A 13,701-nucleotide genomic window follows, 5' to 3' on the forward strand; every position below is an offset into this window, starting at 1 on the left:
TCACAAGTTTGTTGTCATTGAAACATGTAGATAACCACAAGATATTTGCAAAATATGTAAGCCTCGACGTTCTGCTAAGTTGTAAATATGTGCTAATTTAAACTACATGTAGTAATAAATAGGCTTGTTCCTTTCCTACAAATCCAACCAAAAACTTTTTTGGATGCTGAATCAATTTTTTCATAACGATGCATAATAAACATACATTTGATGATAAAAACATCAATACATGTATGTGATAAAATGGAATAAACATGGTTTTAATGCACAAGTATGTTATAAATCCCTTTAAAGGGGCCTTTTCACAGATTTTGGCATGTTTTGAAGTTTGTCATTAAATGCTTTATATTGATAAATGTAAACATTAAATTTTTAAAGCTCCTGTTAACAAGAGGCCCATGAGGACCTGAATCGCTCTACTGGCTGGAATCAATAGGGCTCAAGCCCTTGATAGTATGAACAATCTGAGTACGTTTTAATCAAACAGACCCAAAATGGGAAATTCATAGCATAACTAAGAAGAAACGTAAAATTTAAACTTTAAATGGCTCCTTTTCAACAATAAGTTGGACAAATTTTCTTCACTCTCAAATCAACGGGGTTCTGGCCCTTGATGATATAAAACATCCGTTGAAGTTTCAAAAGGAAAGAACTTTATATGTAAACAAACAAGAAATGTGTTTGTCGGAAACACTATGTCCCCTTCTGCGCCGCTTTGATTTTTTTGTTTTTGACCTTTGACCTTAAAGGATGACCTTGACCTTTCACCACTCAAAATGTGCAGCTCCATGAGATACACATGCATGCCAAATATGAAGTTGCTATCTTCAATATTGCAAAAGTTGTGGCAAAATACTACAGATTTTCATTTTTTTCTCAAATTCAAGGGGAGATAATTCTGGACTTATAACTCTGATATTGCTCATTTTCAATAGGGTTTGACTCATCATTCAGATAAAGACACTGTGCAAGTCGGGAAATGATTGGATGAAAACTGTGGACTTAATTGCATAAACAAGCCTCACAATTTTCTAAAATTCAAGGGAAGATAATTCTGGACTTTTTACTCTGATGTAACCCATTTTCAATAGGGTTCGAGTCCTTATTAATATTAACACACTGAACAAGTTTGAAAAGAATCGAATGAAAAATGTGGACTTTATCGGATAAACAAGAGAAAGTCTAACGCACACAGACAGACAGACACCATGCCATCCCATAAGCTCTTCCGGCCTATGGCCAGTAGAGCTAAAAATCAAAAATAAAATTTAAAAAAGGAAAAAAAAGTAGCCCGCAGCAGGGATCGAACCAGTGACCCCCGGAATCCTGAAGTAAAAACGCATTAGCCAACTGAGCTATCCTGCCAAGCATTAATAAGATGCCTATTTTATACCTTATATAAGCAATCTTCGTACATGTAGTTTCACAAATTTAAACAACAACAGAACTCTCCAAATTATTCAATTGTTTCGCGTTGCAACGCTTTATAATTTTTAGGTTTTTAAATCGTCGAATATGCATATAATGGCTATATTAGACCATGGCAAATGTTCAGTAATACTGTTTCCTCACAAATATCATAACTAAACTGAAAATTTGCGAATCTGAAACAACTTTTTTCAATTTTGTCAATTTACCAAACCGTGAAAAGATCCCTTTAAAGTAGCAGACAGACACTTTTTGCACTTAACGCTTTGCATGCTGGGAAATTTGTCATCTGCTAAAATGTTGTCTGCTGAATTTCTAAAATTAGCATTTTCTTCGATTTTTTTCAAAGAATACTGTCAAAATAGCGAACAGTTTGGATCCTGATAAGACGCCACGTTCTGTAGCTCATCTGGATTCAAACTGTTTGCAAAGGCCTTCAAAATTTAATTCCAGCACTGCAAGAGTTAAGGAGGTGTACGATTTTTGCAGTGCACATGTGTAATGTTAGTGCCTACCTTGCAATTCTTCCACCAGAATTTCCTCTTCAGTTTGCCAGCACTCGCTTCAAACTGGGAGGCCCCGGCCTGGAGGGCATCTATAAACACACAAGGCACCAAACATCAACATTGGCATATTTATTACCCATATTTCCTATGTCTGGCATAAATTAAATGATATTGTTCTTAACATACTGCTGATCATGTGCAAAGAAACCCTATGAGAATTATCTCTTATGTAACAAATGTAGATACGAAAAATATGCAAAAATTACATGTACAGGTGTCAGAAAATTTGGGGACAAAATTAAGGTGCCAGACTGTGGAATCTTTTGCAGAGAACGGAGGTGGAGTTTAACGGTTAATGGAACACATGTTTTACACAAGTTGAGTCCTGATTTGCCATTATTACTCAGCCTAAGCTTGAAAATGACATATACATTTATAAAGGATTTTTCGAGAAAGACGGATTTGTTCCGATTTACCAACTTCCTGTAAAATAAATCAGTTCACAACAATGGCATATGCTTGTGTTAAGGTGATTCTTATGAATAATGTGCACTATTGAGAAGGTTCTAATGATGTCATCCAAGTACTTGTTCCATCCAGCAAAAACAGACTCAAAAGTATCTTAACATTACTTTTAGTATGCGATAAGGATAACAATTAATAGGTTTAAATTAAAACAGTTATTAAACTTATCTGCAATGTTGAAACCTGTCATGAATGCTGCCTAATAATACAACATATTTATCTTTGTACACAATAAAGCTAAGAATTAATAGGTTCGAATTCAAACTAAACTAATCTTCAAAAATAAAACATTTCGTGAATGGTACCTACCCGCCCTGTCATCAAGTTCTGATATTTTCTGATCACGCTCCAGAACTTTATCTACGTTTACCCGCATAATGTCCACAACCTGAAATCATAACCATTACAATTTTGCCATAATATTTTGTAACTTAAAACTAAAATCATATGCACTTTGTAGAATAGGAAAACATGGTGATTTGAATTGGTGACCTAGATTTTTGACAAACGATACCAAGATTCAAACTTGAATTAGATATTGTCAATATACACATTTTGACAGAGTTTCATCAAGCTTAAATGAAATATAGGGTCTCTAGAGTGGCAATTTGCTTTAAGTTGACAGTACACAACAAACACCGCACAACTGTGGACACCAGACATAGGGTGACCGCAATAGCTCAACTTTTTTTTTGTGCTTAGAGTAACTTTAAAGTAATGGAAGGCCACACTCACAGACAAAACACTAACAACAGTGTATTCTGTTAAGTTCCTAAACTGAGCTTGTCAAATCATTTTAAATCAATTATTTAAGACAATGTCCGCGTGGAGCTTTAAACACGTAAGAAGCCTGTCTATAAAAGTCTTAAAACTCTGAAAGACGAATTCAAATTGACTACTGGTAGTTTATTTTATAATGACTTAGGGGCTGGAGGTAATTTTATTTCACAATTAATGTCAACTTGGCCAGGGTCAATTAATATGAAGATTCCTCCCATTTCAACATTTGAATCAAATAAAAAACATCATCATTATTCCTTTTCTAAGGACAATAACACCAGTTCTGCCAAAGGGTACAGCAACATTTCTTCTTTGTTCCCTTAGATTCACTAGGAGCTTAAGTTTTTATAGCCCCAGATTTCAGCACCATATGTTTGCCTACCTCGTCCACTTGAGCCTGTGTCTGCTGCAGACGTTTGCTGCCCATGTCCCTTGGTCCACCCTCCGACCTGGAGCATACAGCAAATGTATGGGTGAGAAACATCGCATTAACAAATAGATGTAATCTAACAGATGAAAAGTGAAAATTTAAAAGAGTTCAGATTTTCACATTTTGCAAATAAATTTGCCAATGTTTAGTTGAATGCATTTATGTTAGCTCGATTGCATCAAAAGCCTCCAGTCAGTTTCCTTGGTAGAAACAGTACTTTGTGTCTTTGGGGGCGATCTCTAGAATGCTAACGAATACTCCCATAGTGGGCTCGATCAAACCTGTGACCTCCTGGACACCTGATCTACTTCCCCACAGGGAAACTTTACCATAATTTCACATAATTTCACAATAGACTTACTTGGAAGGAAACTGCCCCGATACATGGCTGCTTTGTTTTTAAGCAACCTCAATCAATTTAGAACCTTAATCAATTGAGCTCAGATATAAATGTATACAGTTTTTTTTATATTTCAATATGACTGGGTAAAACATAAGACCTCTTATGTGTTCAAATGGTTTCACTTGGACCATGTAAGAAAAACTGCCTCAACTCACAGTTGCCATGATTTTCAATAGACAGGATACATATCTCAATCATCTCATGAAGATTGGACAAAAAACCCTAACTTTGAGAAAGCTGATAAGCCTTTTCTAAAATCTGAGACATGGTGGGATACATTTTCTGACCCAGTTTCATGAAGATTAAGCAAAAAATGTGGCGTTTAAAATGTTCACAACCTTTATACGTGAAAACTGAACAAATGAATTTTCATTTTAAAATAATCATATTGTTTATACAAAACCATTTATAATATCTAACTTTTAGGTGTTGTGTTAAATTAAATTGTGCATGTTTTTATCAACAGATGTTGAAAAATACTGTTGAATGAAACATGCTGATAATTAAGTAATAATTGAGTTCTTTCTTTTTTATAAGGCTGTAGCAAATCATAATTCATAGAGACTACTCAATTCTGTATACAAATGTATATATATATATATTTCATGCTGATAAAGTTGCTTCACAGTATCAGAAATTCAAGCACTTTTGTACTATGTGAACAGCAAAAAATGTTTTTATGTACATGTGTATTTGCACTAGTGCTGAAAATTAAAGATGGAAACAAAATGCCAAAACTAACAAAAAAATGTTAACATGTAATACCCATTAATATCCACTTTGCTTTCCATTTGTGTTTTTTCGATTTGTATACATATGTCATAAAATCTATATAATAAAATGCCTGTTTATTCATTTCAATATTAAGTGCATGGGTAAGTATACAGTTGTATGTGTATTTTATATAGATTTTTAACAATACCTCTGTTCAATGAACTGCCAAAAAGCCATTGGTAAAAAATATATGGAATTGAAAAAAGAAATCATGCTGGCATATATTCTTTATTCCTTATTTGTGACAGATACAGAGGTATCAATCTTCATATAGAAAATTAATCAAGATTATGAAAAAATGCCTGAAAAGTATATACATGTACATGTACATCCTTTATAAAACAAGTAACAACAAAATGTGTTTTGCTCATGCAGAAATCTTCTGAATACCCATGAAGTGACCTAAGAAAAAAGGTTATTATTATAATGAGCAAGACATACAAGCAATAAATAAATGGCATTGTGAGGCAAGTTTGAGGTGTTTCTTGATATTACATTTTTTGATATTACATTTGTAAGTAATCATGTAAGAACAATACTGGCATCAGTGCTTTTATTCAACTTTTGTTTTTGGGTCCTTAGGATTTGGAAAAATAAGAGAAGTTTTGCCTGAGTCTTGTCGCTGAAATTTGCCTCCCAATAAAAAAAGGCAATAAAAGAACCTTAACCCTTTCAGCGCTGGAACCGAATTTTGAAAGCCTTTGCAAACAGTTTGGATCCAGATGAGACACCACAGAACGTGGCGTCTACTCAGGATCCAAACTGTTTGCTATTCTGATAGTATTCTTAAAAAAAATCGAAGAAAATGCTGATTTTAGAAATTCAGCAGACGACAAATTTCCCAGCATGCAAAGGGTTAAAGTACACAGACAGACAAGAGAGACTACTCACGATGGGCCACTGGGCCCTCCAGCTGGGTTCTGTGCCCTGCAGTAGGCATAAATTAAACATGCATCATGAAAAGAATGTTTAACTACAGGATAGGAAAACTCTAGATTTGAAAGCACAAATATATAAGCAAGCTTACCCTTCCCAAAATAAAATACGCTTTTTACCAAAATACGCTTAAAAAAGTGTATTTTTTCTGCGCTTTTTACTAAAAGTGTATTAATTCTGCACCTTTTTCATTAGTAAGTGCACTAAAGTGCATTTTTTCTGTATCTTCATTTTCTTCGAGCGTATTTTTCTGTACTTTTTTATATAAGAAGTGTATCTTTTTCAAAACAAGCGTATCTTTTGTAGACAAAACGTATCTTTTTATGCAAGAAGTGCATTTTTGTGCATTTAAGTGTATCTTCTTATTTGTCAAAAAATACGCTTTCTGTACAAGTGTATCTTCTTAAAAATAAGTTTAACTCTAATATTCTGTGTATTTTTAATCATTTGACTTAATCAGAACACTATAGGAAATAACTGAAGTTAAAGGACAGCAATGTCTTTAATAGCAGGCTTGTACTGAATTCTTTCTTATCCTCACATTATATTAATGGTCTTATTGTTGAAAATGTGTCTGCTCATAAAATTAAACAACCCACATAAGTGGTTTTTTTAAGTTTATTCAAAACATGTAATACCCAATATATCACTATTACCTATCTATCTATTTTGTATCTGTCTGTCTATTCTAATCAATATAAAAAATATCTGGTTAAATAACAATTATGAATTAAGTCAATAAATAACACTTTCCAATAAATTGAACTAAGTGTAAATGTTCTGTCAAATACAAATATGTTTAAAAGCAATATTTTCAACTGTTGCCATTCACATTCACTTTCATATGATACCATCATATCCATTTTCTTAATTTGTAATAAAATAATAAGATGCCAAACATGACCTGTGTTACATAAACAGTCAACAAAATAACAAGACAATACCTTAAAACACCCCTGTTCACACCACTAACAATAAACAGATAACAATCTGTCAGGCATTCAGAGTTAAACAGGGTACTGATTATCAAGGGGCAGATAAGGCTACTGATAGGGGTTGCCCAGACATAAGGCTGGAATGAGGTATAAGACTTTTGATTGGTTCAAATTTTTGCACAGGAAATTATTTGAAAACAACAACTTTTGAAAAACAAGCTGGTTTCAGAAATTGAATATTGAGCTAAATTAAATAAGCATTTAGACTTATAATTGTTTTGTAAAATGTATTGAAATACTGTCAGCATGAAGTTTTGTGTGATGAAAACAATGTGTTTTTACTTCAATTTGGAAATCAACAATAAGTTTGTTGGAAAAGAGGATTAACTGTTTTTTTTTTGGAATACTGAAGAACAGTTTTAACAGGTTTGTATTGTCATTTCTTCATCCTTTATTTATTTAGTTTATTGAATTAATTATGATCATTATTATATTTATGTATTGTCACTGGGAAATGTAAATTGATAAGTTAATGTATTGCAATTTAAAGGAAAAACGACACAATTTGAAGCAAATATAGATAAACATACACATGACAAAGTGTAAATGTTGTGTACAGTGAATTGTTGTGGTTGTGTTTTATGATTATTGTCATCTTAATTGTTATTTATAGATATTTCTGGTTATTACTGAACAGATTTCTTTCCCTCATATTTTAATATTGAAGGTTAAACTCTTGCCCCAAGAGCAAAAGGGGTTATCATACTACCTGATGTATGGACTTTTACACCAGGCTTTTACCGATTTACAGACGTTTCGCGCCCAAGTCTTTTCGCACCCTAGTTATTTCGCCCCCAAGACGTTTCCGCCCTGGTCGTTTCGCACCTGGTCGTTTCGCCCCCATACTAGCGGAACAATAGTTGTTGAGTAGTTTAATTGATGACAATTATATAATTTTATTAAGAGGATATTTATCACGTCAATTACTAAACTTATAGTCTAGACTCTAGAGTAGTAACAAAAAACTAAAAAGAGATATTTTTTCTGACCTATTTATTCATTTGACATACAATAACGTAGAATAACAGTGTAAAACAATGCGATGAACACATACGATATTTCAGTAGTTTAGTTACATAAAACGACAATGAAAGCATTCTTTATTTATATATTTTATGAACCACATAAACACAACAGCGTATAAGCAACACAAAGAAAAGTCCGTAGAGTCTATTTGTTTTTTTATTTGGCATAAAATAACGTAGAATTACAGTGTTGTAAAACATCGCGATGAACACATACGATAATTCAGTAGTTTAGTTACATAAAACGATTTAGAAAAGGAGATGGGCAATTCTTCACAATGAAATTAAATTACATCCATTAAAGTCATGCAAGTGAGTTCAGTATAAGAACATGTAATCATGTAACTTCGAAACACAATGAGCAGTCACTATGACTGTATACTGTCCAAGTCCTCGTCGGTGACGTTGTCATGAATGTCGCTTATGTCGAATCCCATTTCCCAATTTGCAGCAAAGTCATCGACATCAATATCGGCCTCTGATCTACATGTATGTGTCTGTTCTTTTTTAGAACAAGGACTGCAGACGAAGTCAAGCTCGCATCCTGACGTCACAGCGGCTTTGTATTCCTCAAGAGAAATACCTGTGGAACGAAGGAATTATTGTTTAATTACTGCATAGCGTCTCTTTAAATAAATACATCTAAAACAAAGGCCTCGATCTAAGAAAAAAGTAATCGCCATACAAATTACAACTTCTACCTTTACGGAGAATTATTAGAAATAGTGACATCCTTTAAATACTTAGGTATAACAGCCCAAACACTAGCAGAACGCGAAAATAGAACTCTACATAGACTTTTCACTATTATAAATTAATACGAAAAAATACATACAAAACTACTGCCATGTAATTTAATAATGTTTGTATAAGTAAATAATTCTTCAATTTTCTCGTATTACAATTTAAGATATAATTTTATAGATTAAGTACTAATGAATTACTGTCTTTTTGTCAACTACATACAAAACTACTTAGACTATAGCAATGTTATTTAATTAATTACATATAATATATCGATGGATTATATAATAACTTTTTATAATAAGTAAATGTATATCGTTTTATTAGTAAATCAAGTACATAGATGAACAAGTTGAATTATCATTTCATTATAAATAAATAATAATAATAACCCTAAAAAAACGACATTTTTAAAATCATTTTTACTGTGAAGCGAATACACGACGATCTTTATCTGATAGTTAAAATAATATTACGCAACAACATCGGATTAGTGGCAATGTTAAGATAAGCTGTCCGAATTGAATGGCATGTTTATAACACCTGTTCATACTGTTTATCAAATATCCATTTAGGGAGCACTTTAAAAGAAAACTGATTTGTTTATTTATTGACAATCGAAGGCGGGTGTCAGTAATTGATTGTTGCCTAAGCACCACTTTGTGCGTAAGCTGTCAAGTTAATCAATGGAACTTATCGCAATTAAGATGTTTAATTATGTCTTACGACTTAAACATAGAGTTTCAAGGTTTATTTCTCGTCCATGACATGTACAATATAATAATACATAAAATAACACAATTTACAAACATGCATGGCCAATCTTACAGATTTGCCCCTGTTAACCTTATGTTAAACACCTGTTATAAAATATTGAAGTTGATACAACACTGGTGTTTGTAAAACTGGGTACTAATGCGCATAGTGAAAAATTATGTAAAAGAGCGACGACCTAAGTGAACTGGTTAACAGCGGCTTTCTGTATTTTTCCTATATAATAGATTCTATACACAAAATATATTCAATATACCATCAACTTATGACTAGAATTTCTTACTATACACAAGTACATTATATAACAGAGATAATAAATATACTATCGCTGCTATTTAGATAAAATAAGCAACACTACTACTTATTTACACATGTCATCACTTTCTTATTATTATTTCTTTTTACACAGTCATTTTTAATTGAATTTAATAAATAGTAATACTAATAGAATATCACGCATACAAGAAGCCAACTTTTTTATTTCCATACATTGTATTGTATTAAATATGAAATTGCACTACATGAATATTTTTTGGAATATAATAGAACAGAACACATAGTTTATTCGAGTATACATAGCACACAATAATAAATTACAGCAAAGCACATTTATAAACTGAATGAGTCGTAATTATTTACATTACAATATATAGCAGCACTGTTATTCTTTTAATACAGATCTCCAAATGTTTTCACATTTCGTTTTCTACAAATGGTAAGCGCTATAGCTACCATAACTAACACCTGTTTTATCACAATTACATAATGAGGGAATGAAATGCATTGTTAATTTAAGACTCATGCTATTTAAATTTACGGTCAATTGCCTCATATATATATATCTATATCTATATAACCCGCTTATAAAAGATACTCATATCAAATTGATTGGATTGTGATTATCAAGTCAATTAAAAAAATATCTGCATTCATTTTACATTAATATATATACTTATGGTGGCTAATTGCTTTTATCACCTACCCTTTGTCGGATAAATGCGTGATATACTTACATTATTGAATATAATGGTCACCAATTTAACTACTCAACACCTAGTGTTCCACTAATATACTTACATTATTGATTCAGGGTACTTTCTTTGATGATTATATAATGGTCACCAATTAAACTACTCAACACCTAGTCCCTGGTCGTTTCGCACCTAATATGGGGGCGAAACGACCAGGTGCGAAACGACCAGGGCGGAAACGTCTTGGGGGCGAAACATCCGAGGACCCTTTTACCCTGCAGGAGCTGGCCAACTTGAGGGGAACTGAAGTGGGCAAACCTCGCCCTGTCCTTGAACAAGAAAGCTGGATTTGTTGAGAGGTAAAACTATACAGGTTATTGCATTTTAAAAGCGTCACATTTCTGACCAATGTGACAAATATTTTTAGAGTTTGAAATGTGATGAAAGTAAATTACAAGCTTTGGAAAATTACCAATTGTAAATATTTTGTCAAAACTCCTTTTCTTTTTTTGGTTCCAGAGTATCATTAAAGCTGAAATCCAGCATGAAACCAGGGAGGTGAAGGCCATGGCACAGGCCATGTGCCGACTATTCACTCCCCCCCAGCTTGTGACTTGCTCCATGAAGGGAGCAACAACTACAATGGGGTCACCAAGACCAAGCCTCCCCGCTGCTGAGAGAAATGCAATCATTGGTACTTTTTCTTCATCATAAAAATTTGAAGTACCAGTTACCCGTATAGAAATTCAATACACAACATACAAATATTTTTCATCACTTACTGTTTACAGTCGCATAAATGATCATTATATTACATCATTTGTGAAAAGGGGGAGTTTTTATTATCCAAGTGACAATTAACAATGTTTTTTTTTTAATTCATGAAGACAGGATTGAAAAACTTTGTCCGTGTCTCTAGTCACTGTCTCCAGGACAATCAGTTCTAAACTCATTTGTGTTGACTTCCTTAATATGCAAATATTTAACCTCTTTTTCTGGCTAGAGTATTTTCTATTTAAGAACAGATTTTGTTGTTTTTGGCATGTTTTTAAAATGAATAGTCAATTATATGTTTTCAGATGTCATAGCCAAAACCTTTGACAAGCCTCTGGTGGATGTTGAAGAAAAGATGAGAGGTTGTTTAAGGCGTCTGCGGCTGATGCACAAGTAGACTGAAGTCTTTGTAAATAAAATGTGCTGTTTAAATGATTATTTAACCATTGTTTTCACTTTGTTATATAGATTTGCACCTGTTGCAACAAAATTAACATATTTTTGTGCTCCCGGTTGGGTCTCATATAGCAGTTGAACTGTCCGTCTGTCTGTCTATCCGTCCGAAAACTTTAGCATTGGTCATAACTTTTGCAATATTGAAGAAAGCAACGAAGAAAGTATGGGGACAGGGAAACATGCTGTTAAAAATGCCTGATTGTATGCTGTGATTTCGTTGAATGTAGATATGTTATTTAATGTTAATAAATATGTTTATTTACAAAGTTTATTTGCTGTACTTGTTTCAGTTCATATTTAAACTGGTCACTTTTCATATCCAAATGAATGTATCTTTAAAATACTCATTTTTCAAAGATAAACTTAAGTGTATCTTTATCGATCTTAAAAATACTCGTTTTAAAAAGATACACTTGAGTGAATTTTAAGTGCACTAATACGCTTAAAAATACACTTGAGCGCATTCTTTATAAAATACACTGGAATGTATTTTAAGTGCACTAGTATGCTTAAAAATACACTCAAGCGTATTTTTAAATAAAATACGCTTGAGTGTATTTTAAGTGCATTAATACGCTTAAAAATACACTTGAGTGTATTTTTTATAAAATACACTTGAGTGTATATTAAGTGCACTAATACACTCAAAAATACACTTGAGCGTATTTTTTAGTATAAAAAAATACACTTGAGTGTATTAATGCACTAAATTAACGCAGTTAAAACGCACTTAAATACACTTGAAGTGCAGTTTCTGGGGAACAAATAAAACTGAAGCGTATTAGTGCACTTTAGTACACTTAAATACACTTAAAAATACACTTAAGCGCATTAATACACTTGAAAAGTGTATTTTTTTAGAGAAAAATCCAGAAAAAACACACTTTTTTGCACAGAAAAATGCACTCGGTAAAGTGAATAATACGGTGCCAATACCGCTGCGTTTTATGCGCATTAAATGCGCATTTAATGCGCATTAAATGCGCATTTTACACACTTTTTGGGGAAGGGTAGGGGAACATTTCAAAGGATAGAAAGAAAACAGGGTAGCTCGTAAATAAAAATGAAACGCAAAGCTAGCCCATAAAAACCACAACACTGCTTATTATCCCCCGCCGTAGGCGGAGGGATATTGTTTTGGCGTTGTCCGTCCTTCCGTCCGTCTTTCCGTCCGTCCGGCACTTTTGTGTCCGGAGCCATAACTTGGAAGTGCTTTATCGGATTTCATTGAAACTTTGTATGAGTATATATATGGATAAGAGGATGATGCACGCCAAATGGCATTGTACACCATCTGTAAATAACAGAGTTATGGCCCTTTGTATCTTGAAAAAATGCTTTTTTCAGTGTCAAATATTACACTTTTGTGTCCAGAAGCATATTTGCGGGGGATATCAATTCACTGAATTTGCTTGTTTGAATTGAATTAGTGGTTAAGATAAATTATAATAAGGAAAAGATCCATAAATGTACTAAGTATCATAATACATGTTTACAGTTACCAAACAAAGCTCTTAACAAAAAGGGCTAAGAACTTTGAGATCGATCTTTTATTACTAATCATACTCAAAACTCCTACAATATTTCTACATGTACTTTTAATACAATTATCAAACATTGTAAGATAATGTCATAAATTCATTAACATGGCATATTCAACAAAGTGCAAACAAGCAATATTCATGTATGATGAATTCATTACTGATTTATCAATAAAGGTTAACATTTTAGCGGTTTTGCTACCAAAGCTTTCAAATGATGGCGCTTTACGGGGTCCATCCTTTCAAATTTGATGCCCCCTTCTGTTTCTTTTCCCAGCCCTTTCAAAAATGTCAGACATTTGTGTGTCTCTTTTTTCATTTATAAATGTTCTACAAACTACAGAATCACCAAATGTGATTTACCCACTATCGCACATTGTAAAGAGTAACTGACATACAGTATTACTAGATTTTAAAATCAAATTAATTTTGTTAAAGAATATGCCTAATGGAATATATGTTGAATGGATGAATGACGATAAGTTCTCAAGTGTAAATGGCACAATTAAGACACATACAATTTTAACAATTAACCAATACAATTGTATACAAAAGTGGCCATCCTGTCCCTTTTTCATGCCCCTGTGCCATTTATAAATTCTGGTTTAATTTGTACAGAAAATATGAGTCTTCTATTTG

The 13,701-nt window shown here is 32.8% G+C and overlaps 1 protein-coding gene across 2 annotated transcripts in view; it reads right to left on the bottom strand.

Annotated features, from left to right (window-relative positions):
* LOC127882261 (vesicle-associated membrane protein 3-like) overlaps positions 1-13,701 on the bottom strand; it is a 43,825-nt gene that overhangs the window by 5,650 nt on the left and 24,474 nt on the right. The window contains exons 2-5 of one of the 2 annotated variants that reach the window (XM_052430821.1): positions 5,738-5,773; positions 3,622-3,688; positions 2,769-2,847; positions 1,944-2,023 (exon numbers count right to left, since the gene is read on the bottom strand). In XM_052430821.1, the coding sequence (XP_052286781.1) occupies positions 1,944-2,023; positions 2,769-2,847; positions 3,622-3,688; positions 5,738-5,773 (262 nt within the window). The remainder of the gene's footprint in view (positions 1-1,943; positions 2,024-2,768; positions 2,848-3,621; positions 3,689-5,737; positions 5,774-13,701) is intronic. The other variant, XM_052430822.1, reaches the window with a different exon arrangement.

This window comes from Dreissena polymorpha, chromosome 5 (assembly GCF_020536995.1).
Source record: "Dreissena polymorpha isolate Duluth1 chromosome 5, UMN_Dpol_1.0, whole genome shotgun sequence".
Taxonomy (NCBI): Eukaryota; Metazoa; Mollusca; class Bivalvia; order Myida; family Dreissenidae; genus Dreissena; species Dreissena polymorpha.